Source organism: Polyodon spathula, chromosome 12 (assembly GCF_017654505.1).
Source record: "Polyodon spathula isolate WHYD16114869_AA chromosome 12, ASM1765450v1, whole genome shotgun sequence".
NCBI classification, from domain to species: domain Eukaryota; kingdom Metazoa; phylum Chordata; class Actinopteri; order Acipenseriformes; family Polyodontidae; genus Polyodon; species Polyodon spathula.
The window spans coordinates 32,072,557-32,095,171 of NC_054545.1; the positions used below are offsets into that span (position 1 = coordinate 32,072,557).

General features: G+C 37.9%; 1 protein-coding gene across 9 annotated transcripts in view; it reads left to right on the forward strand.

The window, feature by feature from the left end:
* Positions 1-22,570, forward strand: part of LOC121324614 (actin-binding LIM protein 3-like) — an 83,997-nt gene extending 61,427 nt beyond the window's left edge. For 2 of the 9 annotated variants that reach the window (XM_041266688.1, XM_041266687.1), the window contains exons 8-23: positions 2,036-2,094; positions 2,326-2,397; positions 3,256-3,411; positions 4,338-4,367; positions 5,013-5,142; positions 7,358-7,456; positions 9,066-9,116; positions 12,949-13,086; positions 13,648-13,712; positions 14,103-14,256; positions 17,183-17,212; positions 17,583-17,641; positions 18,308-18,368; positions 18,638-18,645; positions 20,778-20,858; positions 21,270-22,570. In XM_041266688.1, the coding sequence (XP_041122622.1) occupies positions 2,036-2,094; positions 2,326-2,397; positions 3,256-3,411; positions 4,338-4,367; positions 5,013-5,142; positions 7,358-7,456; positions 9,066-9,116; positions 12,949-13,086; positions 13,648-13,712; positions 14,103-14,256; positions 17,183-17,212; positions 17,583-17,641; positions 18,308-18,368; positions 18,638-18,645; positions 20,778-20,858; positions 21,270-21,383 (1,307 nt within the window). In that variant the 3' untranslated portion in view covers positions 21,384-22,570. The remainder of the gene's footprint in view (positions 1-2,035; positions 2,095-2,325; positions 2,398-3,255; positions 3,412-4,337; positions 4,368-5,012; positions 5,143-7,357; positions 7,457-9,065; positions 9,117-12,948; positions 13,087-13,647; positions 13,713-14,102; positions 14,257-17,182; positions 17,213-17,582; positions 17,642-18,307; positions 18,369-18,637; positions 18,646-20,777; positions 20,859-21,269) is intronic. The other 7 variants (XM_041266689.1, XM_041266692.1, XM_041266691.1 and 4 more) reach the window with 7 other exon arrangements.
* Positions 22,571-22,615: the final 45 nt, after the last annotated feature.

The following is a 22,615-nucleotide window of genomic DNA, read 5'->3' on the forward strand; positions in this document are numbered from 1 at the left end:
TACCACTTTGGGCTTTACAATGCTTACCTATGCTTTACTATGCTTTTACTGTGCTTTATTACACTTTGCTATGCTTTTACAATGGTAATCTCTTTAAAGAAGCACAGAGCCAGTTGTCACAGGTGGAGAGGTCAGGAGAATTGTTGAATTGTGTAATTATTTTTTTTTAATTTAAGACAAGGATATGTTCTAGTCGTTTAGGCAGAGACTGTAGAAACATTAATAAGATCCAAGCTGAAAGTGTTAGCCAGCTACATCCTCTCAGATACCACTTACATTGATGCTGGTGGTCTGGTAACAGAGGAAACACCCATGGGTATAAAAGATACAGAAGACTATTAGATGGAGATTCATTACGTTCTTATGTCAGCAATTCTGTTAACTGAAATACTGTTAGCAACATTTCCCAGGGGCAGTAAAACCTTCGAGGGGCAGAGTTAACACCTTGCAGACTAATCTCTTTGAACTAGTCCCGTTCTGTGTTATGACAGTGGAAAGTGAGACTGCTGTACATCTTTGTATCAGAAAGCAAAGGCAGGACAGCAGATGGTTAAGCTTGTTAGGCGGTGAACAAAGAGGTCATGTAGACAGGCAGGCTGGTTTGATTTTCTGTTTGGCGCTAAGAATGAATTACCTTTCTATGTTACTGTATCATGAGCACACTTCCAAATAAACATGATCCTTTTTTTAAATTCTGAGAGCAGCCATATATATGATGTACCTCTGCGTAAGTTTGTTAGAAGCTGAACTCCACTGCAGTAAGAATGGTGACGCACAGTGAACAGGGATATTTAAATCTCTGCATTGCAGGTCAAGTGACTTGGCAACGTCATAGCATGTTCCTGGCCTAGTTTTTAGCAACCAGACTAAAGAATAACTGCATCATGCGGCGTGTCAGTGGTAAGAAAATATTCCCCATTTCATATACATGGTTCCTGCGGATTTAAAAAATGTCTGACAGCATTATTCCCTTCTGTTTATTTTTTTAAAACAATTTATAGCTTTAATATCATCTCATGTAACCCTCTCCACAGCAGCTTGGAAAATACACCCCAAAGGCCTGCTTCATTTTGCTACTAAAGATGCTCTAAATTTACACTGGACCAGTACAGTATACTGTACAGTTTTGTTTTCCCTTTGCACAACGTAATTTGTACAAATACCCAAACATGCTTTCAAGATGCTTTCAAGATGCAACTCGTAGTTCGCTGTCACATTTGTCTGCTCTGAGTTATTGGACTTTTAGACTCATAGCCTGACCCCAATATCAGCTCCAGCATTGTCTGTTGTAACTGTACTTGGCCATCCTCAATTAACTTGACATAATGCTAAATCAGCTTCGCAAGGGCAGCCATATGAAATACCTCCATATAGGATACAAAAAGTAAATACATGTACTTGAGAACAGTAGGATACTTGGCAGATACTAATTTTTTTTTTTTTTCTTGTACAGTAAGAATTACTTAAAATATGAGATACACATGGTTCTTATATTGCAGTAAGTGGTGGAAAAAAGTGGAAGAGCAGCCTGCGACACATTATTTCAAATTAAATTTTGAGTCTCTTGGGGAGTACTTTAAATGAGCCTGAATCATATTAGTGAAGGACTAACAAGTCTTGGTGAGAAAAGGTGCTAATAAATAATTTATACAATTAATACTAATATCTGATTGCCACTGTTATTTTTAAGTGTAATTCAAATGTGTAATTTAAATTAAATGTATCAATCACGTAAACTGCAGTGAATTATTTAAAAGAGAGACCTGCTTTGGGTATTTCTCCAATCTATACAACAGGTCATGCCTCGTCTCTCTTATTGTATTAGAGTTCATTTGTATCCTTATGGACAGGTGTGACTGCTACTGTTAAGTGCTCTGGTGTTATGTTGTAATACCTTTCCACAGAAATTTAGAGTGTAAATTAATTTCTACTTCTTCCATATAAATAGATGACTATTAGTATTCCATGGCTTGATAGTTAAATAATCATGTCTACTGTATACAATATGTTTGAAGTTCTATTTTTGCTAATTTAGGATCAGCAGTTTGGCACCCACAGTGTAAACAGGCTGCAAGGGCTGAGAGGAAACTCAAGGTAAGAATTGTTAGGCCTTTTTAACAGATTTAAGAAAACTGAAAAAAAACAAAACCGCATTATAGTTATGCTGTTGTATGCAGAAACAGTAAAACATACTTACCTACAGTACGTTCACATGCTCTTGGTGACAGGAGTTATTTCATTTCATTGATTCTATTTCGTTCGTACTCAGAGGTTCGCTTCCCTTAGGCTGTAGGGAATTTACACAATGCTTGTTTGGTCTTACAGCACAGACGTACTTCTGAAACCTCAATTTCTCCGCCCGGGTCCAGCATTGGCTCTCCGAACCGTGTCATTTGCGTGAGTAACTACCACTGAATGCATACATTCTTATTCTATATGGTGTTATAAGGACCTTGCATACTGATTGAATTGTCTTGAAAAGTGAACGATACAGTGCGTGATTTCTATGTTCCCATTCTTCCTGCTCAGAAGTTTATTACATTTCTGCTTTGCCTCTGTACGAATCAAAACCTCATCTAAACCTTATCTGCTAATATAAGCCATTGCTGTTTCAAATTGAAGAGCATTATATGTGCTCATTGTTGTTCGCTTGCCATCAACACCACTAATATGAAAGAGCAAACAGCACACTGGTGGATTTATTACCACATCATTTCATTACCTTTCGTTATTCTGGGTGTTATTTTAGTGCAGTTTTTCCTGATATAGTTAGAGGATTTTTGTCTTTTTCCTCCAGGCAGACAGGTGACATCAGGTCTCCTTTATAAACTCTTTCTGTAAAGCCCACAACTTTTCACTGTGACTGTGGAAGCATATTGTCCCAGAACGAGAAAATGAAAGTAGAGATCACCCTATGGAAGTCGTATATAAACCAATGTGAAACTCAAAGAAGGAACATCTAAAAACAGCAATCTTGTCCTCTGTGGCTGAACGTCACTTCTCTGTCAGTTCCTTTCACTTTACCGGCTTTCTGTTAAGAGCAGTTTAGACATGCCTTTGGTAGGGGGATCCACAAGATGTTGTGCTTCTTGCTTTTGAAAAGAGTCTGTATCGGTGGTCCAGTCATTTGGTCATCTCACAGATCTCCATCTGCTCATTTAGCTTTTCCTTTCCATGTTATCTTTTATTTATAAAGGATACATATTTGACTTTCAGCCTCTACTGTAATTCCTTTCCTCTTTGTGTCCTCTCTAGGCAAAGGTGGAAAACGAGATCCTTAAGTACAAAGATCTGGCTGCTCTTCCTAAGGTTAAAGCTATATATGATGTTCAGCGGCCTGATCTCATTTCCTATGAGCCCTATCACAGATACACCTCAGATGACAGGCTAGAAAGATACAGCTATGGGGAGGTACTGAGACCTAGAAACTAATCTTAAATGTGCTTTAACTGTCGATTGCTGTTGTCTGTTCCTTCACTAATGTAATGCGGGAACACAGAGTGATCATGACGATCAGTGATACTCTAGTGAGTAATTCTCTAAAAGATAGTCTGGCGTGCCACGCTGAACATCTCTAACTCTATGCCACTGGCATTACGTAACTGGTAATAAAGATGGGCAGTGTATGTTATCTGTGACTCATGATTCAATATTTTTTAACTGGGGAAAAAGCATTTTGTACAACACACCAAGCAAATAAGGTACTGTGTATTAATTCCAATTGAATATATCTCCTCCTTCACTTATAAATTCCCCATACGCCTTTTCCTTGCTTAAAATATAATTGAATTGAGCCCTAGGTATTCAATGTAAACCCTGGCTTTTCTGTTTAGAGTGTGATAACATGTACTTGTTTTGCTTGTTTGCGCACTGTGTGACATTTGTACCGTTGTTGTATCTTTTATTATGTTTGGAATTGTGTGAGGACAGCTTGCTCGAACCCATACATCATCCATCGTGCCTACAGAACAATTTTTTGGAAATATAAAAACCCATCCAAACAATGAATTTGTACTTTAACAAGTACATAACATAAACTACACTACTGTACAAGCAGTGCCGCAATGCAATTGTGAGCCACTTTAAATAACTCTGCAGGTGCTTTATTCTTAATTGAATTGAAGAGATCCACAGATACACTTGTGTCAGCAAGAATCAGGGTGTCCAAATGTTAGAAATGATAGAACGTCAGCAACCAGTGCTTTGGCAAGCTGTGACTTTTTTTAGCGCTGTGAATTCCGGCAATGTGTGGCAGGCTGTGATTACTCTAAAGGCATGGGTTGCATTGTGTGAACTGGCACTGACTCCAGTTTCATTTCTTATGCTGTTACATGCAGTCTCTGGGAACCCTTTCACCGTACTCACAGGTACTTACCATTTACCCTTTCAAAATAACATGTGAACATAAGTCTTAGTTCATGGGCAATTATCAATGAATCCGTGCCTACTTAGACTCGGTGGGCTTACAGTAAATCTCTTGGAGAATATTTGCTTTGAGAGGGAGCTTTATTGCACAAGGAGCTGTCTCAGGCTCATGCAATTTATTTGAACCAAAAAAGGAATTTCTTGCACCCTGTGGAGTGTTAAATACATTTAGTCAAAACTCTTCCAGACCAGATTAACTGTATGTAAACTCGAAACTGTACAAGTTCAGTGCTCTTACAAAAGTAGCACTTGTTTAATTAAATGGTGCCATTTTACATGCTGTTATAGCTTGTGCAGTTCAGTTGTGTAATAGCTGGTGTTGCTACACATGGGTCCCATTAAGAGTGAAAGTCCCAACTCACTCCGTCTAGCTAATCTTGACTGGGTGAGGTATAGCTAATTGCTATACAAAATATTAATATGAAAACAGAAAAATATAATAAGCATGTAAAATTGATGTTACTGACACCCAGGTCATACAACTGTGAAAGCTTTTGTAGTTTTGTAAGTTTATTTGATGCGCAAAATGACCCTTATGATATGCACTGTAACACTGAATGTGAAAATGTGGCTGTTTCTCCTGACAGGACATTTATGACAGTATTGATCTGAGACAGAGAAGGGCATCCAGCCCCGGATACATAGACTCCCCGAGTTATAGTCGACGGGGAATGTCACCCACCGTGCCCCGCTCTCCTCAGCACTATTACCCATCAGGTAAGGCAGGCTCACAGGCAGGGACATGCCATTCTTTTGTAGATATTTTGCTTAAGCAGCTAAAGCAACTACAACAGCAAAAGCCCACCCCACCCATAAGAACCTTTACTCCCATTGCCCTACTAAGGTCACACAGTCTCACATATAAGGTGCTGCAATATCACACTCATAACTGGGAGGACTCTGATTGGCCTTTTAGAGGTTATTGATCTGTTATTTCAGAGTTTATTATTCAGTAATATCCCCCCACAACCACAGGTGAAGTTCCTCAGTCTCACACAACACAAAGGATACATTGACTTTCATTGCTGAAGGAAGAAGAATGTGGAAAGGAATTCACAGTAGGGATTTAATACAGAAATCCTTTTGCATCTTGAAGCAAAAGGATTGTGGTTTGCTTGAGTGGGGGAGACTTGGGACTCCTTGGTGCTGCACAGCCAAACTTGTGCCGTATTTCCATATCTGAGCTCAGGAATTACTTCATCTACATCTTTTAATCCTAGGCCACAAAATGAAAATCTATCACAAGTCTGGCAATGCAGCACCAAAGAACTTTTTTGGTCTTTTTTCAAGAGCAGTCTCTCAGAAAGTACAAGACTTGTTCAAAGTGCCCCAGCTCTCCTCTGTATTTAAAGACTTTCACTATCATAACCATAACATATTTTAATGTTGCACCTCTTTACTGACTCATGAAGTTCCTTGATCACATTTATTACTGCATTTCGTTAATTCCAGGTTCTTTAATCGCGTACTTAGGGTTAGAAACTAACATTCGCCCGAGGCGAGTTAAAACTGATGAGGACTAGTGGATGTCTGTGTCTCAGTAGTCCTGTGGATGAGTGCTTAAAGAAAATGTACAGATATACTCTCATGTTTACAAGCTTGCATTTAAAAAATGCAGGCAAAGTCAATTTTCCAACGGGGTGGAGCAGTTCTGAACAAGCTTTCATAATGCTTACAAAACACTGAGAACTGAAACCCTTCATCTTCCCTTGTCATGCTGAATTTTGCATTATTTTGAGACATTGAATTATAATTTGAATCGCTTAATTTAATTATTGCTGTGGTTTAACTGTGAACTTTCGGTATAAACAGGAGCATATACACATGTGAACAGAATATAACAAATAATGGCGGCAGCATTTCGTCTTAGCAGCAAACAATAATAATACAAATAATAATATAAACAAAGGGGCGGAACACTCTGCCACAAAACTCTAGTGCGAGGACCCAGCATGATGTGTTACATGAAGTATGCTGTCAACGGTGTTGTCCACACAGACTTTATTGAGGTTCGGAATGTGGGGGGCAGATGTAGAAACCCTATCAATGTATCTGGGAATGAGCATCAATGTTTATTGTATCTGTTTTTTTTTTTTTTTTTTTTTTTTAATACAATAAAACAAAATAATCTACATTTATAAGTGTTCATTTTTTAGGACCCCAAGAGCTGTTGTTGATTCCAACTGAGAAACTTCATATAAGGACTAGTAGATTTACATAAGAACTAGCCGGTTTCAAAAGCTTAGGACTAGTACCACAATGTTGCTAGTTTCTAACCCTGCAAACCCATATCCAGGGTCCACCCGTTCCACACATTCCAATCTTGTAAAAACTCATCATGAGTCTATGGATTCTTATCATGAGACACCAGCCTTCACTGGGTCTATACTTATTAAAGTTAATCCTCTCTCTTACCTGTCCAGTATCTATAAATTACATTATGCGTATCTCCATCCATGATTACATTTACAGTTGGCATCACATCCACAGATTGTCAGGTTTGTAGAGCACTCTTCTCTAGTCAATAAAAAACAACTCAAATTTTTAACTTTCTTCAATAAAGACTGAAACTCCAATTAACACAAGAGAAAATTATGGAAAGATTGGACTGTGAAAAGCCTGGGTCTGAAATATTCAATGTGACTTGACCTCCGTGTCCCATGCTCTGTTAAAGACCAGTCCTCTCCATTAATCTGTACAGTACATTAAGATCCATTAAAATATTAACTTTGAACCAGAAAATATCCATGCTGAATTTTTGTGGATTATTTATTTTTATTTTTTGGTATTCTATTCATCTACTTATTATTCTGCTCAATACATATTGCCTGGATACTGCAATGAGATGAAGTGCTTTCTGATGCTTTCTGAGGGTCTGCGCTTCATTCTTGTTCTTGTTTTACTGCCTCCATTTGGCCGGGCTCCTCTGTAGGCACTGAAAGTGGCAGAAGCTCTCCATATTACAGCCAGGTCGATGTCAAGTCTGCCACTCCCACCACCTACCAAGCTCCTAAACATTTCCATGTGCCAGGTAGGCCTCCACTTTTATTTGCATGGATCCCCTCAAGGCTCCACACCTCATATTGTATCATTACATTACGGATTCCTCCGCTGTTGGCAATGACAAGTCCTTTCTCTTTGCTTTCTGTTTGAGCTGCTGGCCTTCTCAATCTGCTTTGCCTTTTCTTGTCTCGATCTCTGGTCTCTCTCTAGTATTCAGATGGCTTTTAAGTTGCAGACCTGTAAGGTGAAGCTGACAGAAGTCACTGCTGAAATGTCAGGACCGTGCCTTTTCTTGCTTTTGCATCATAAGTTATCGGTGTAGTGCAGTACAATGGCCTTTATTTGTATTTGATCTTTTATTTATTTTTACTTTGCCATATTATGGACTTGTTTTCCTTCAAGCGTATGGATTCATACAGCAGCAGTGTTTACATACAGATTCATGCAGACTAATATAGGAATGTGTGTTTGTGTCAGATAGTTGTTAACATTTTGAAGCAAAGTGGATAAGCATTCATTCATCAATAGGTTATTCTAGTTGTTTGTTAAGGATTTGGTGGTTGTAGTTATGGAAGAATGTCTAATTTTGAAAAAAAAAAAAAAAAAAGTTTTGATTCCATTCAGAAAAATCACATTGCAAAACATAAATTTGATGTGCTATTTTGATTAGCGCTTGATTTATTTCTATGAAGCTATTTGCAAGATGGATACATGCCTCTTGTACATACAGGTGCAGAGACATTGCAATGGGTTGACTCCTCCCCAGTTATGGGTGGTACTCATGCCCTCCCCAGGAGCTAACAGCAGGAAACTGAGTCTACAAATGTAAAGCATTATGCCTATAAATTATTCTGTGTGGAAATCACAGATCATTTCATCTGACACCAGGATTCCCACGCATCTGCTTGCAGGAAATAGCTCCCTGGTCTCAAAAGCTCTTTCATCAGATTGATGTTCAAAATCAATAGAACAAGAGCCTTCTTACTGTGATGATCCCAATACGCACTATCGCTGTACCTGTGCTTTCAAGTTCTTGCTGAGATCCTGGCAGGAAAGGGGAATTCGATTGTGCTGGATGGGATCTCTGTCTGGGCTGCCCATAGCAAACACATTCAAACTGAATTCAAAAGGGAAAGACATGTATTTTTTTTTGTGTCTATCTTTCTAAACCCCATTTCTTGTTGTCTACATATTAATCTGATAGTCATTGCAATGAACGGGAAGGTAATTAAGGGTAGGGGAATGATTGTAACGCAGTTCGTTAAAATCATTTTCCTGCATTAGCCATTTTGTTGTTCAAAATTGACACTGTAACGAAACGCAGGAAATGGGATGTTAAAATTGTAGGCACTACCTGCTAACTTCCACCTCTAATCCACTTCTTGTTGACTCTTGACCCTACCGTAAGCAATATTTTAAGAAATCAAGGAAATCTGTAAAGAGAGGTTGGTAAAAATAAATAAATAAATAAATCTAAGCTTAGAATGACACAAAAGAAGAAAAAAAGTGTTGAGCTTTCCTGGCTTTCAATGAATTCCACTTTCCTTCTTAACTTGACAGGGACCTCTCTAGAAACTTCTTAACCTGACCTCCACTCGCCTCAATATTTCACTTCTTGTTTCTCTTTCTGTCTACAGCAGCAGCAGAGCCAAACATCTACAGGAACCCCCCCATCTATAAGAGATATGGTATTGTTTGTATCGCTTGCTGTAGCCTGTGGGACCTCATTCCTGCTTTTGAAAGTATTGCGTGTGCTTGACAATTAACCCCCAGTGCTTTAGAAATGTGTGACGGCAGGAAGCAATGAAGAAACCTTCTTTGAGGGTTGATAGCAATTACAGGTGTAATTGTGTGCTTTTCTTCCCTCACAAATCTTGTAAATGCCAATCCAAATAAAAAACAACTGTTGAACAGCATGCACAATGTTTGCCCTCTTCAGTTTGCTACAGAGCTATATTCATAGAGGATAGCGGTACAGGATAGAAAGAGCCCTCCATAATGGGTTTTGAAGCATGCCAGTTATTAGGGAGTGTCATTAATTGGTTAGGGGGAAAGGAATAGTGAATGGCAATACTCTTCGTGTAAGATTAATGGATTCTTTGCATTAGATTTAAAGTATTTAATCATTGAGAAAGGCTTGAAGTAAAGATAGATTGTTTTCAAACCTTGGACACCCAATGGTGTGTGTATTCCTTTGAATGCAAACACTAGGGTTGAAGTGAATTTGGTTGCAGCATCTTAAAATAAGTCCCATCTGCAGGCACTCCAAGATAAATGTGCATTTCATTAGCCACAGTTTGTTTTAAGTGGTAGCAACCTGCTGCATTTTGTCCAGGTTTCGACAGTTGGCTAACCAAAGGAAATGGAAGAGAGGAAATCATTTGTTTATATAATAAAGGTCTGTGAGCTTCAGACCTCCAGAGAGTATCCAGAGCTTGCTGACAAAGCCTTAAATCTCCGGCTTAAAACTGTGATGAAATCCTCAAAGAATTATCTTATTCTTACCAAGCACCTTTCTTTCACAGACTACTGGTCTACTGTAGTTTTAAGTGTGTGGATGTAACAAAACGTTGGTTTTAAACTTTAATCTACAGTACCTAGAAAAGATCAAATGGTCTGTGAAATCTCCACCCATATCATTGAAAGGATGTGACTGTGCAAATAAGAAACTGTCAATGAACTTCAGCGTGTTGGTTGAACAATAGATTCAACTGCTGTGTGTTTATGTCCTTTTTTAAATGAGTTAAAGATGCATTGATCCCTTTTTGTACCATTATTATTATTATTATTATTATTATTATTATTATTATTATTATTATTATTATTATTATTATTATCCTCTAAAAGTCAGAGAAAAATATAGTGAAAAAAGTGGATATATGCAACTTTATTCTTTGTGTGCTAAACACCAGAAGTATAGCAGTCTTCTGTAGACTAGTTGAAAATTGTAGTACAGGCCTGTAGCCATTTTTTGAAGGGGGTCTGAAAAAGCAGAGAAGTGAGAGGTAACCCCTTAGACATTGACCACAAGTTAATTGGTCACATTTATGTTTTATGCTGACGCTAATGCTAGCCTCAAGTACATTCATAGTCAATACTTACGACATTAAATCACTTGTTTAGTGGCACTGAAGAGACTTGCAGAACAATTATCTGTTTGTTAGTTAACTATTGGATGGAGGTCAAAGTTGAAAAATAATAAACATTATAAAAACAAAAAAACAAAAAACCTCCCCGTGAATTATCATAAAAAGAGTCTTGGGTTCATTGCTAATGTTAAATAGTTAGAAGTCATACATATACCTCCAGGTTCCTGTAATTCAGAACCTGATCACCTCTGTGTATTTAGTTGTGAATGTGTTTCTTTGTTTAAAAGTTAGCAGTAGGTACTGAATCCCATCAGAACCCTCTTGGCTTTGGGCCTGTAGTACCCTTGTCATTTGCAACCCATATTATCTTACTGTGTTTTCCTCTGGAGATGTTTCTAATCGTCCCTTCTCTGTTGGTTTTTTCTTGCCACATATTCTTTTCCCTCTACCTTCCTGCTATACTGTACCTTCCCTGGCCACCTGTCTGCTTCTGTAAGTACCACTTTGTTCAGTACACCTGTGTTCCAGATATCAAGCTGTAGGATTTCATTTTGAATACGGTATAGATATGAATTGCATATATAAAAAGTGGGTTACTGTAACCCGCTAGCCCTGACTCACTGACATTGACTCCGCTGATCCCTTCTGCACTTTAATTTTGTAAATCATGCCCTTGTTTTGTGTGCTATGTGTTTAGTGATGTTGAATTAAAATACTGAAACCGTTTGTAATGCTAGGTTTTCCTTAAGGGAGGCTGTTTTGAGTGGTGCATCGAGAGATATCAGTAAACAGCACTTACTACATGAGCCGTTCATTTGCAAATATTGAATATTTCAAAGATGACTGCCATTTTTGTTTAGCTTTTTACAAGCAGCAGCTTCAATGTTGTAATTAAATGTTGTAAAACTGAGAAATAAGTTTCAAGGGCTTTGGTATTCCAATTTGTATTTGTTTTATTTTTTTATAGGCAATTTTCCTACATTGTACAATTACTCTTAGGTCTATTCAGCTTTTAACAGCCCCCTACATCTCTATTCAGCAGCCATAAAGTAGATCACACTGTCCTCTGAGCAATAAAGTAAACAGAAATTAAACACAGTTGGATCAGCAGGTAACCGTTGTTACAGTTTGCAAGCAGGATAAAGGGTCGCTGGTTGCCGTAGGCTGTATTCTGCCCTATATCATTCCATTAACCTGCCCTGTGTTGAGGAGGGGCACTGTGGCACATACATCAGCGTGTCGCTCTCAGTGTAACTGGAGCCTCTTTTGAAGGGGTGATTAGGAATTTCAGTGCTAAGTTCTGAATAACAATTATATACCATGTTTGTATAACAACATTTATAGTGTATTGATACACTAATAGCAGACAGACAGGAAATTATAATTTATCTACGCAGTTTTCATTGTATTATTGGTGACTTCTAGTCAGAAACAAAGTAAAGCTGAGGGAACACAAAGTCACTTTTTCAGAAACAGCAGCTTGAAACCTGGTTCCAGGAGACCGGGAGGCCTAGTTTGAGGCAACTTTGTTGTATCAAACACCAAAGTCTCCCCTGGTGTGCCATGCAGTGGCCTGAAACCTAGTCCCCTGAAACCAAGTTCCAAGCCACAAAGTGGCTTTGTGTTCCCTCAGCTTAACAGTTAAAAGCATTTTAATCTTTTTAAATCAAATGTGTTTTCATGAGTTGGTACATCTGTGATTCTTGTTACGCTGTAACAAGTAATAAAGTCAATTTCTAATAATTCATTCACTTTATGAAATGTGCTTCCTGAGATTCCAAAGGTTTTGTTGGATGGCTATGGCGAATGTAACATTTTTTATGGCATACGATAGGAAAATGACAGCCTGGTGGCCTACATATATACTTCCAAAAACTACGCGTTGGTAATGTATTAGTGTGGACATTGTTAGGTTTATCTACTTGTATAATGTTCTGTTCAGTTACCTAAATAATCACTTCATTCACCGTCATGTTTTCATGAAATATTGATGGTGCATTATTTAGGCTGTGTGAGTAGGGTATTTCTGTGGCCAGCAAAACTGGAAAAGAAGAGTGCAAAGATGCAACTCATAAACACCTTGCAACCCAGCCAAACATGGCAATGCATCCTAATTGGGTTACAAGCTTCTCTACTTATGACCAGTATGATAGTTTCAAAAGTGTAATATCTATATTCATTGCCAATATAATTTTGCATGGTTTTAGGTGGTACAAGCTTTGTTGACAAGTTGTTGCCATGTGTAGTGCTCCTAATCCATTAGAATATCAGTGAATTGCAATGGGAAGATCCTAGGTGTGTTGGATTGTTTCTTTGTTACAGATGACACTTCTGGTGAAGGTCTCACTACAGTGTTTTTTTGGCAGTGGCTTTTGTTCTCTTTCTTGTGCATCTCTGAGCTTTAAAGGTTGTTCTCCATCTCTCCACACAGACAACCACCACTTTGCAGGAACGAAAAGCAAGACCAGCGAGGATATTTTTCAGTATTCCAAATTCCCAGCTGCCTACTCTCCACACCACTATCAGCAATCTGAATCAGACTACTATCATTACTCTGGTTCTTCAAAAGGTACTCAGATAAATCTCAGAGTTATTTGTTAATCCGCTATTGTGGCTGGAACACATGTGAAAATGTGCTGCTTCTGCACTTTATATAATTTTCATTTCTGTAGTTTTTCATGCTTTGAGCTGACCAGATCAGAATCATTTTCAAGATGTTTTTCTTCTCTAAAATGTTATTTCTTTATTTTATGCATTTATTTATTTTGATACAACAGCCCCTAGTAATGTGCTATTTGCACAACTTTTTTATGTAAGGAAACATTTACAGTCATCTGCTTACACTGGAGTAAAAGACGATGATAAGTAACGGTTAAAGCATTTCAAATTATTACAGTAGAGCCTGTGACCAGTGACCAGTAGAACTGTGTCTAGTTCTATGTCTATCTAATATGATTTAAAATCACTAATGTACATATAATTCAAATTGAAAATGAACCCAGCTTGATTGAGATTACATGCAGGTTCTAGCAAGGATTTCGGATGTTCAGCTGTAATCTGCATGTAAACTTCATATACGTGCATGTCAAGGAGCTGCCCTAGACTTGACCAACTCCTTCTGTCTTGCCAGCCCCAAGAGCTCGGAGATTCTCATCAGGAGGAGAGGAGGATGGCTGGGATAACAGCCTCCACAAGGTATGTCCTTACCGTTTTACTTCTGTTAATTAAGATGCAAAGGAAGTAAGGACGACAGACTGATTCTGTCATTTTTACTATTTTAGTGCTTTCTATTTTCAGTGTTCTGTGTTCTTTTGTTGCATTGCATAGCTTTTTTCTGCTCTGCTGCCTAGTCAAAGTCACAAGGCCTCATCAGATCCTACAATCCAGTCATTAGTGACCATGTGGTTTTAGGCTCACTAGGACTGTTTTGGGAGAGTTCAGTTTTTTTAAAGCTCACATTCTAATATATTTGGATTCTCTGTTACCTCTTTTCTGTGAGCAAAAAAGCAATTATAATTCATGCCAGGATTGTGAACCTGCCTGGACTACAAGGTTTCCCTCTTTTTGTGTTGCAACGGGTTACAGATCCAGAGCAGCATCGGCAGAATGATTCTGAAGGAAGAGATGAAAGCGCGTTCCGGTTCCTATGACAACAACCCCTGGGCCAGCGCTCGCAACTCCCGCAGCGGCAGCAAGGAGACCCTGCAGAGCATTGGATATGAGCCGTCAATGAATGGATGTAAGGAACTGTGTCACTGAACAAAACTACTTCAGTCTGTACTGGAGTTGGGATTCCGGCCTATTCTTATTGTGTCATAATCTTGGATACAAATCGTCTTGTGTTAATTAATACTGCTGGGATTCAAACAATATATACTGCTTCAAATTTATTTGGAGGCAACAACAATCATGTTCAAATTCCTTCCTATAACAGAATATATAAACAACTGTATGAAAAACTCACCATGAAAAGATAACCAATGCATATATTATCTCCGAAATAAATATTGGCTGTACAGCAGAGTGTTTCTCTACTGTTTATAAGGTAATTTGACTGGGTATCAGTTTTATTTCACTCTTGAGACTGCTTTACTATAACAACTTACTGATTATTAATTTTTCTGAGCTGAAAAAGTGTGAAAATGCAATTAAAAGAATATTCAAATATGAAAGAAAACCCACTTTCATCCCGGCACTATGAAATACTTTTTTATAATAAAATAGTTATTGCTGCACGGACCCTAAAGCAACCCCTACCATCTGGAATGGAAAACAGTATGACTTCATTCCCTAAACCCCTGTACACAATCCTGTCCTACTACCCACGTCTATATTTGCAGAGCTGCAATGCGATGATAGAATCCATTCTTTTGATCTGCAGCTGTTATGGAAACAGACATTTCAGAGTTTTGTGGAGGATTTCTTTAGCTATGGAAATGTTAAGGGGACATAAGAGTCAGCAAGTATGCAAAGCAGATGCCTCAGCCTCGTATAGAAGAAGGGCAGACATAGAAACCTCTCCAAGGCTTTGATCATTCAAACTTTAAGATCAGACACAAATAAAGACCTGAATAATGCCAATACAAATGAGCTTGCTGCCAGTGAATCCATCATAATTGGGGACCTGTTAATTGCCTCCAAATTAAAAGCGCTGACAGTGATCTTCATGGGAAGTTGGTCTTTATGTCGAGGTCTGGAGTCACTGTAGTATGTATTTTGTTTTTTGTAAGCATTACAATTGGCTTAACATAGCCATTTATAAAGACTTTGTTTGGGAAAAGCATGTTAAATAATAAATCAGTAGGGCAGGTTTACTGCATTTCTTCCTAGCATTCAGGCTTCTGACGTGACGCCAGTGCGCTAATCGATTCGTCAGGGCTGAATAACCCTTGAGTTCTCAGGTTTCTAACGAGTGGGTACTAAACGATATGATCAGGGAAGTACCTTAAATGCTAAATATGTTCCATCCTCACAGTCACATACTTGTGTGCTAAGTGCATGCAGTAAATGCTCTGCATGTTAATGCACATGTATTTTGAAGTGTGTCCATAATGATAAATAATTTGTTAAGTGAGGATCATTATGCTTTTTTATACATACATTTCTCTCATAGGATTTACTCACAGTCCGCCCCCCCCCCCCTCTCTCTCTCTCTCTCTCTCTCTCTCTCTCTCTCTCTCTCTCTCTCTCTCTCTCTCTCTCTCTCTCTCTCTATCTCTCTTTCTCTCTCTCTCTCTCCTTGCCATCCCACTCTTAAGCATATTTTATAGATGAGGATAATGAGCTAGTATGTTTTTTGAGACATTTCCTCAAATTAGTCTTTCGATACAGATAATAGATAGATAGAGGAGACATAAATATTAAACCACTTTATAACGGTTCCTGTTTAATGGAAAATCTTTATTGGCGGTTGCTAAGTCAGTAAACATTGGCTGTTGTAATGGCTGCTGAAGAAACACGACAGTGCTTTCAGTGATGTGCTGAAAGACTGCGGCTCCCCTCACTCCAGCCGAATTGCAGTGCCAATACAGCTGCCAGCACAGGGCCGTGTGTGTAGGCTGCACTAATTGGACACTGGTAATGAGCACGCTGCTGAACTACCTAGGGCACTGCTCTCAAATGCACTGGGAATTGTCACTCTCTAGAAGAGCCATGCAGTGTGCAAAGCAGGGCATGTTCATTGATTTCCCTTCTAAATGTCTCACTAAGATGCAAGGAGGAGGAAGTGTCAAAGCTTTAATAGGAGTTGAGAAGGAAGTTGGAGGGTATGATCTGTTTTTTTATGGATTTTTCTTCGCAAGTATTCCTTGCTGGAACTCTTCTGTGATGATTCCGTGCCAGGGGACAGCACACCAGGGTTGGGTTCAATTCCTTTTTTTTCAATTCCGACACTTTTTTATTTTATTTTTTTTAAAGGAAATTCTTTTGAAGGAATCTGAATTGGAATTGATTAAAAAGGAATTGAGAATGGAATTTACCCCAACCTTGGACAGCAGAGCTGACAGAGGAAGCCATTGTGTTGCTGGGTGGGTGCTGCTGAATGACTATTCCCCCATCTTACTTTCAAAATCAATTAAATCCCTGAAGGACTTACCAGTCAGTCTAAATGTTTCCCTTGCTGATTCCAGGAGGAAAAGAACAACCGCCTCCCCGACTGGATTGAATGAAGATGTGCACAATTATGTGTGGATATTACACAGCTACTGTAAATGGCCCCAGTATTCAGTAGATATGTTCATTGCAAAATTGTTCTGGAGTATTAAGACAGAGCTAGCTTTTCTTTTAGCAAAGTGAAATACAAGGAATCAGGATTTTTTTATTTTTTAAAAACTGCCCTGAAACTGCATTCAAGCTATAAAATAAGTGCCTTGCAATTTAGGACCATTAAACTGTAATTGCATTTGTGCCTGCAGTTCACATCCCTAGACATGCATTGTAATTACACTACCCAGCAGCTGCATCTGAACATGCTTCAGTTAACAGGGATTGTTAACAGCCTCTGATTTAGTGTATAGTTTTTTGGGTTTTTTTTGCTCATGAGATGGTCAGTGTGAGTTTATAGCTAACGTTAACTAATGCAGAAGCTGTAATTCCAATGACAGGAATCAGAGCCTTTGTTTGACTGTTTGTCTAATTGGTGGATTCTCTCCTGTTTCTAATTTCAGCTCCCCGGTCTCACTACACAGCTGACAGCGGTGAGTATTTTATTTATTTGGGGGATGGGGGTCTCGCTTGTTTTGAACCCCTTGGTTATAGTGTACTTAAATTGTTTTCCGTGATAAATAAAATAACGTAGCTTAAATGTAAAATAGACAATGCATCTACAGCTGACAAACAAGAATGATTGCATTGTTATTTTTTCACATATAAAGCAGCATGTTACATGCAATGGCATGCGCCCCCTTCTGGTTTTTGAAAGAACATGTGTTTCAGTCAGCTAGGGTGAAGCAAGTGCTTTTCTGTCAAATAATCTCACTAATAATACTATGGAAGTTAATGTGATCATCAAGTCGTCAGATACTTAATGTTTTATTTATTTGCAATATATTTGTTTTTGGTTTCCAGATTCTATTATTTCCAAGTCAGCTTCTTTGCCTGGTTATGGAAGAAATGGGTTACACCGGGTAAGGCTAGTGTGACCTTTGGATTTACTCGTCAGGACAACAGGCTAGTTTACACCACAATGCAATAGTAAGGTTACACCCATTACAAAGAAACAACAACAACAACAACAACAAATAACAGACACAAACCTTCGGAACACATTGATTCTTGCCCAGAATGGTATAACATACTTGTACGCAGTTATCAGTGTTTCTTATTTGGTATGCTATGATGATAGCTGCCCCGTAACTAAAAATAAATCCTAAGGTAAGTAAAACCATGCTGTGCATTGCAAAATCTGAGTAATATTTAAAAGGATTCATAGCTGTCTTGGTATGTAAGTCTTATGCACCAGACTTGCATGAAAATCAATCAGCCTTGTGATCTAAGTGTATTGTTTTAGTATCCAGACTGTTTATCGTACAGCCCTTGTTTGATGTTGAAGGACTAACAGCTTTCACCATCGCATTTCGTCAATCTGCTACCTCTTAAGCCTTCTTAAAGATGTCCCTCAAAGATAACTTGAAAGTGAAGAATGTTGTTTTTAAAAAATCAATTAAAGACACTAGTCTGGCATCTGATAACTGTTTATTGTTCTGGGAAGCTGTTAACAGAAAGAAGAACAAACGACTGCTTTTGTGATTTTGTATACATGCGCACCTCGTTTATTTTTCTTGTTGTTTTAGCCTCAAAGTGCTGATTACTTCCAGTACGATAGCAGCAGTGCAGTGAACTGGGGAATGAGAGGTAAGCTTTGGCATATAGAATGTAGTGTGTATGCTGCATAAGTAGGCTGCTACATATTTAGAAATACTACATTGTATATTTACATAAGCACAGTATTGGTCCATTAAAACAATTATTCATAGAACTGGCAGTTAGATTCTAAACTATTTTTCCAGCTAAAACTAGATTAACAGAGCACATTTACTCCTTCATCTTACACAGACAGCTATGGTAAAGCTAATGAAGTTTATGTTTTTTTAATTTTCTTCTTTTTTTTTTTCATTCTGCAGACTACAAGGTAAGAGCTCCTGTTTGGAAACGCCTATCAGCTGTCAACAAGGTGGCATTCATAAAAACCCTGATTCATCAAAAGAAATTAGTTCCGTGGGATATTGGAGAGTCTGGCTTTGTTGAAAGAAGTACTTTACTTCTTTAGTACTTTAGATACCTGAGGAATGAAAATTGCCACTGCATTGGCAAAACTACCTATAAAAACAACAAAGAGGTTTAGAAGATGTGTCCTGTTGAACACTGTTGACAATAGAAGCCCATGGTAGTAGTATCTAGAAGCTATTCCAAGCAATTATATATATATATATATATATATATATATATATATATATATATATATATATATATATATATATATATATATGGATAGATAGATAGACTGGCTGACTGACTTGACTTGACTGGCTCACTACTACTTGTTTGACAGAAAACACATCCTAACAGATTAGGAATCAAACCCACAGCACTGCAGGTTTTGTATTTTGCATGTCACCGTCTATTCAACAGCCAAGACCTTGAGATATGCTAAGACCAAGGACAGATACAGAACCAAAATGCCAACGGTATCATGCAGAGAATTGGGGAATAGGGGCATTTAGTGCACTGACTGTGACAGCGACATCTCTCAGTAATTTCATGAGCTGAGAAAGCGTATGTCCATTCCCCAAGTCTCTGGAGTTCAATGGGAACTGTGATGAAACAATAGTCTCAAAGCAAACAACCTGGGGGACAATGAAGGGGTGGACACATGTGGGTTAGCATGTGTTCTGAATGAATTTCATTGCAAAGTAAGGGGTTTAGAATGGGCTCACACATGCAATATATAGGTATAGTAAGCAAACTTGTTAAATTTGCAGACGACACAAAAGTAGGTGGAGTGGCAAACACTGTTGCAGCAGCAAAGGTCATTCAAAATGATCTAGACAAGATTCAGAACTGGGCAGACACATGGCAAATGACATTTAATAGAGAAAAGTGTAAGGTACTGCACGCAGGAAATAAAAATATACATTATAAATATCATATGGGAGATACTGAAATTGGAGAAGGAATCTATGAAAAAGACCTAGGAGTTTTTGTTGACTCAGAAATGTCTTCATCTAGACAATGTGGGGAAGCTATAAAAAAGGTTAACAAGATGCTCGGATACATTGTGAAAAGTGTTGAATTTAAATCAAGGGAAGTAATGTTAAAACTGTACAATGCACTAGTAAGACCTCATCTTGAATATTGTGTTCAGTTCTGGTCACCTCGCTATAAAAAAGATATTGCTGCTCTAGAAAGAGTGCAAAGAAGAGCGACCAGAATTATTCCGGGCTTAAAAGGCATGTCATATGCAGACAGGCTAAAAGAATTGAATCTGTTCAGTCTTGAACAAAGAAGACTACGTGGCGACCTAATTCAAGCATTCAAAATTCTAAAAGGTATTGACAGTGTCGACCCAAGGGACTTTTTCAGCCTGAAAAAAGAAACAAGGACCAAGGGTCACAAATGGAGTTTAGAAAAAGGGGCATTCAGAACAGAAAATAGGAGACACTTTTTTACACAGAGAATTGTGAGGGTCTGGAATCAACTCCCCAGTAATGTTGTTGAAGCTGACACCCTGGGATCCTTCAAGAAGCTGCTTGATGAGATTTTGGGATCAATAAGCTACTAACAACCAAACGAGCAAGATGGGCCGAATGGCCTCCTCTCGTTTGTAAACTTTCTTATGTTCTTCTTATGTTCTTAATACATAAAGCATCATCTCACTGCTAAATGCTTACCAAAGCATCAGCATTCAGCACATTACCAGTTGATTGTATACAGTTTTCCAAAGGTTATTATATAATAAGATATTTGTCACACATTAAATTCATATTAACACATTTAACTGAGAGGGAAAGTACTGTACTAGTGGGTTTCATGTAAAAGAATAGAAATGTGAAACTGTTACATTGATAATGTATTGAAGAAAAAATACATATATTGTTCCACTTATCCATATTATGCTAATCTTATTGCAAGAACTAATCGTTTTTTTTTTTCTTTTGTAAATTACATAACCAGGATTCAGGTTTTCATGTAAGCCTTCACTTAGGGTCTGTCATTCCCAATTCAGGCAGCCACCATTAACATGCTTCTCTTGTCTTTCTCAAGATTTATTCTTACGAAGCGCTATTAGTAACCACCAGGGGGCGAAACAGGCTGCCAAAAGAAGTAGACAGAGCCAGGTTAGAGGTGAGCAAGCACAAACACTCGACTCGTCTCCTTCGGGTTTACCCTGCCCAATAAGAGGTTCCACATGTGATAAGCGTTTTAAGAAGCAACGGTGTATGTTCAATACTCTTGGGGGAGCTCAACAACTAAGATGAACAGTACATAGGGATAAATATGCGTGTATTTGAATTTCTTGATACACATTTTTACATCTTAAAATAAGGCTTATTATTCTAACATAAACATATGGAATTAAACACTGTATTGTTTATTTTCAATATACTAACTATACTATATTTTTATACTTTGTGATTTTTTTCTGTATTTATGATGTTTTTTTTTTATTTGAAGATTTAAAGAATCATTATTTTTACCATTACAAACATTAAAAACTATGTGGGGTTTTTTTTCTGTTTTTTAATTTTTTTTTAGCGCCATTTGTCTCCAGAAGAGTTCTACCATGTGTTTGGAATGACAATCGCAGATTTTGATCGCTTGGCCTTGTGGAAGAGGAATGAGCTCAAGAAACAAGCACGGCTATTTTAAAAGCAAACACATTATTGTGTTTAATACCTTATACTCTTAAGAAAATGGACACGTCAAGAAGACACAGTGAACCTTTGCAAATGTACTGAACTGTCTTTTTGTATTCCACTTGTAGATTCTGCCCTTTGTAAATATGTCTTCCCAATTCTCTTAAGAGCTAAATAGATGTTGTAGCATTTTGGCTTTTCCCTATGGGTTGCATCTGCATAGCAGCAGACTGTATGACTAGAATATTAATAAGTGTATCTGACAGTTTCAGAGTGAAAAATGCAGCATCACTTTTTACCTTTCAAGTAATGCATTTCAACAGAAACGTCTCACAAAAATATATTGGCATTATACTCGTATATTTTAATTCATATATTTTTTGTGTGTGTTCGGTCAGGTTATAAGCATTACGTGTTTTTAACAATTCCATAACCCTTTCCTTAAAACCTTGTTATTCCAATAATGTTTGTGAGAATGTGTTATTTGTAAATTATACAGCTTTAGCACCACGTGTTTGTGGCTCACACCTTCACCTTACACGTGTTTCAACCAATCAAAAATGATTGTAACAAAGCAATGGCACATTAGAGAATATGTAAGGTCTCCAAATCTGTCATGAGTTGAAGCACTGTGCTGTATGGTGGCTCTGGGATACGACGTGGCATGCAACCAAAGTACCTATACTCTATCTTTTTTTTTTGCACGTTACCAATGCTTTCAGAAAAAAAAAAATGTTTGATTTTTTTTTTTGCCTGACTGGAACTCCTCCTAACCCCTTCCTCATAATTTATAATGTTAGAAGGATTTTTTTTTTTTTTTTCTTGCATTTAAAAATAAGTTTGTATTCTCCATTTTAGTTTTGGATGACTGTAGGATGTACTGGTGCAAAACGAAATGTAATCGGCCAAGCGGCATTTGCCGGCCTTTGTTTTATTTTATTGTGTCCCGTCCCAGGAGTATGTTAACAGGGACACTGTTGCTTATATCATATGATATTAACACCAATGTCAGTTATTAATTGATGCCATTAATAGTTGTGGATAGTTTGGGATCAGATTGCACGGCTACAGTAAGCTGCGGGTATCCTTGCGCTTCCTTGTTGGGTTTTTTTGTAATGATCTACAACACCTAGTTACTTTATTTATCTGCCAGTACTGTATCAATATACTATGTAAAAATAAAAATTCCGTTTAAATAAACTGCTGTTGTCATATGTAAAGCGTTGACTTCTAATACGGCCGTTA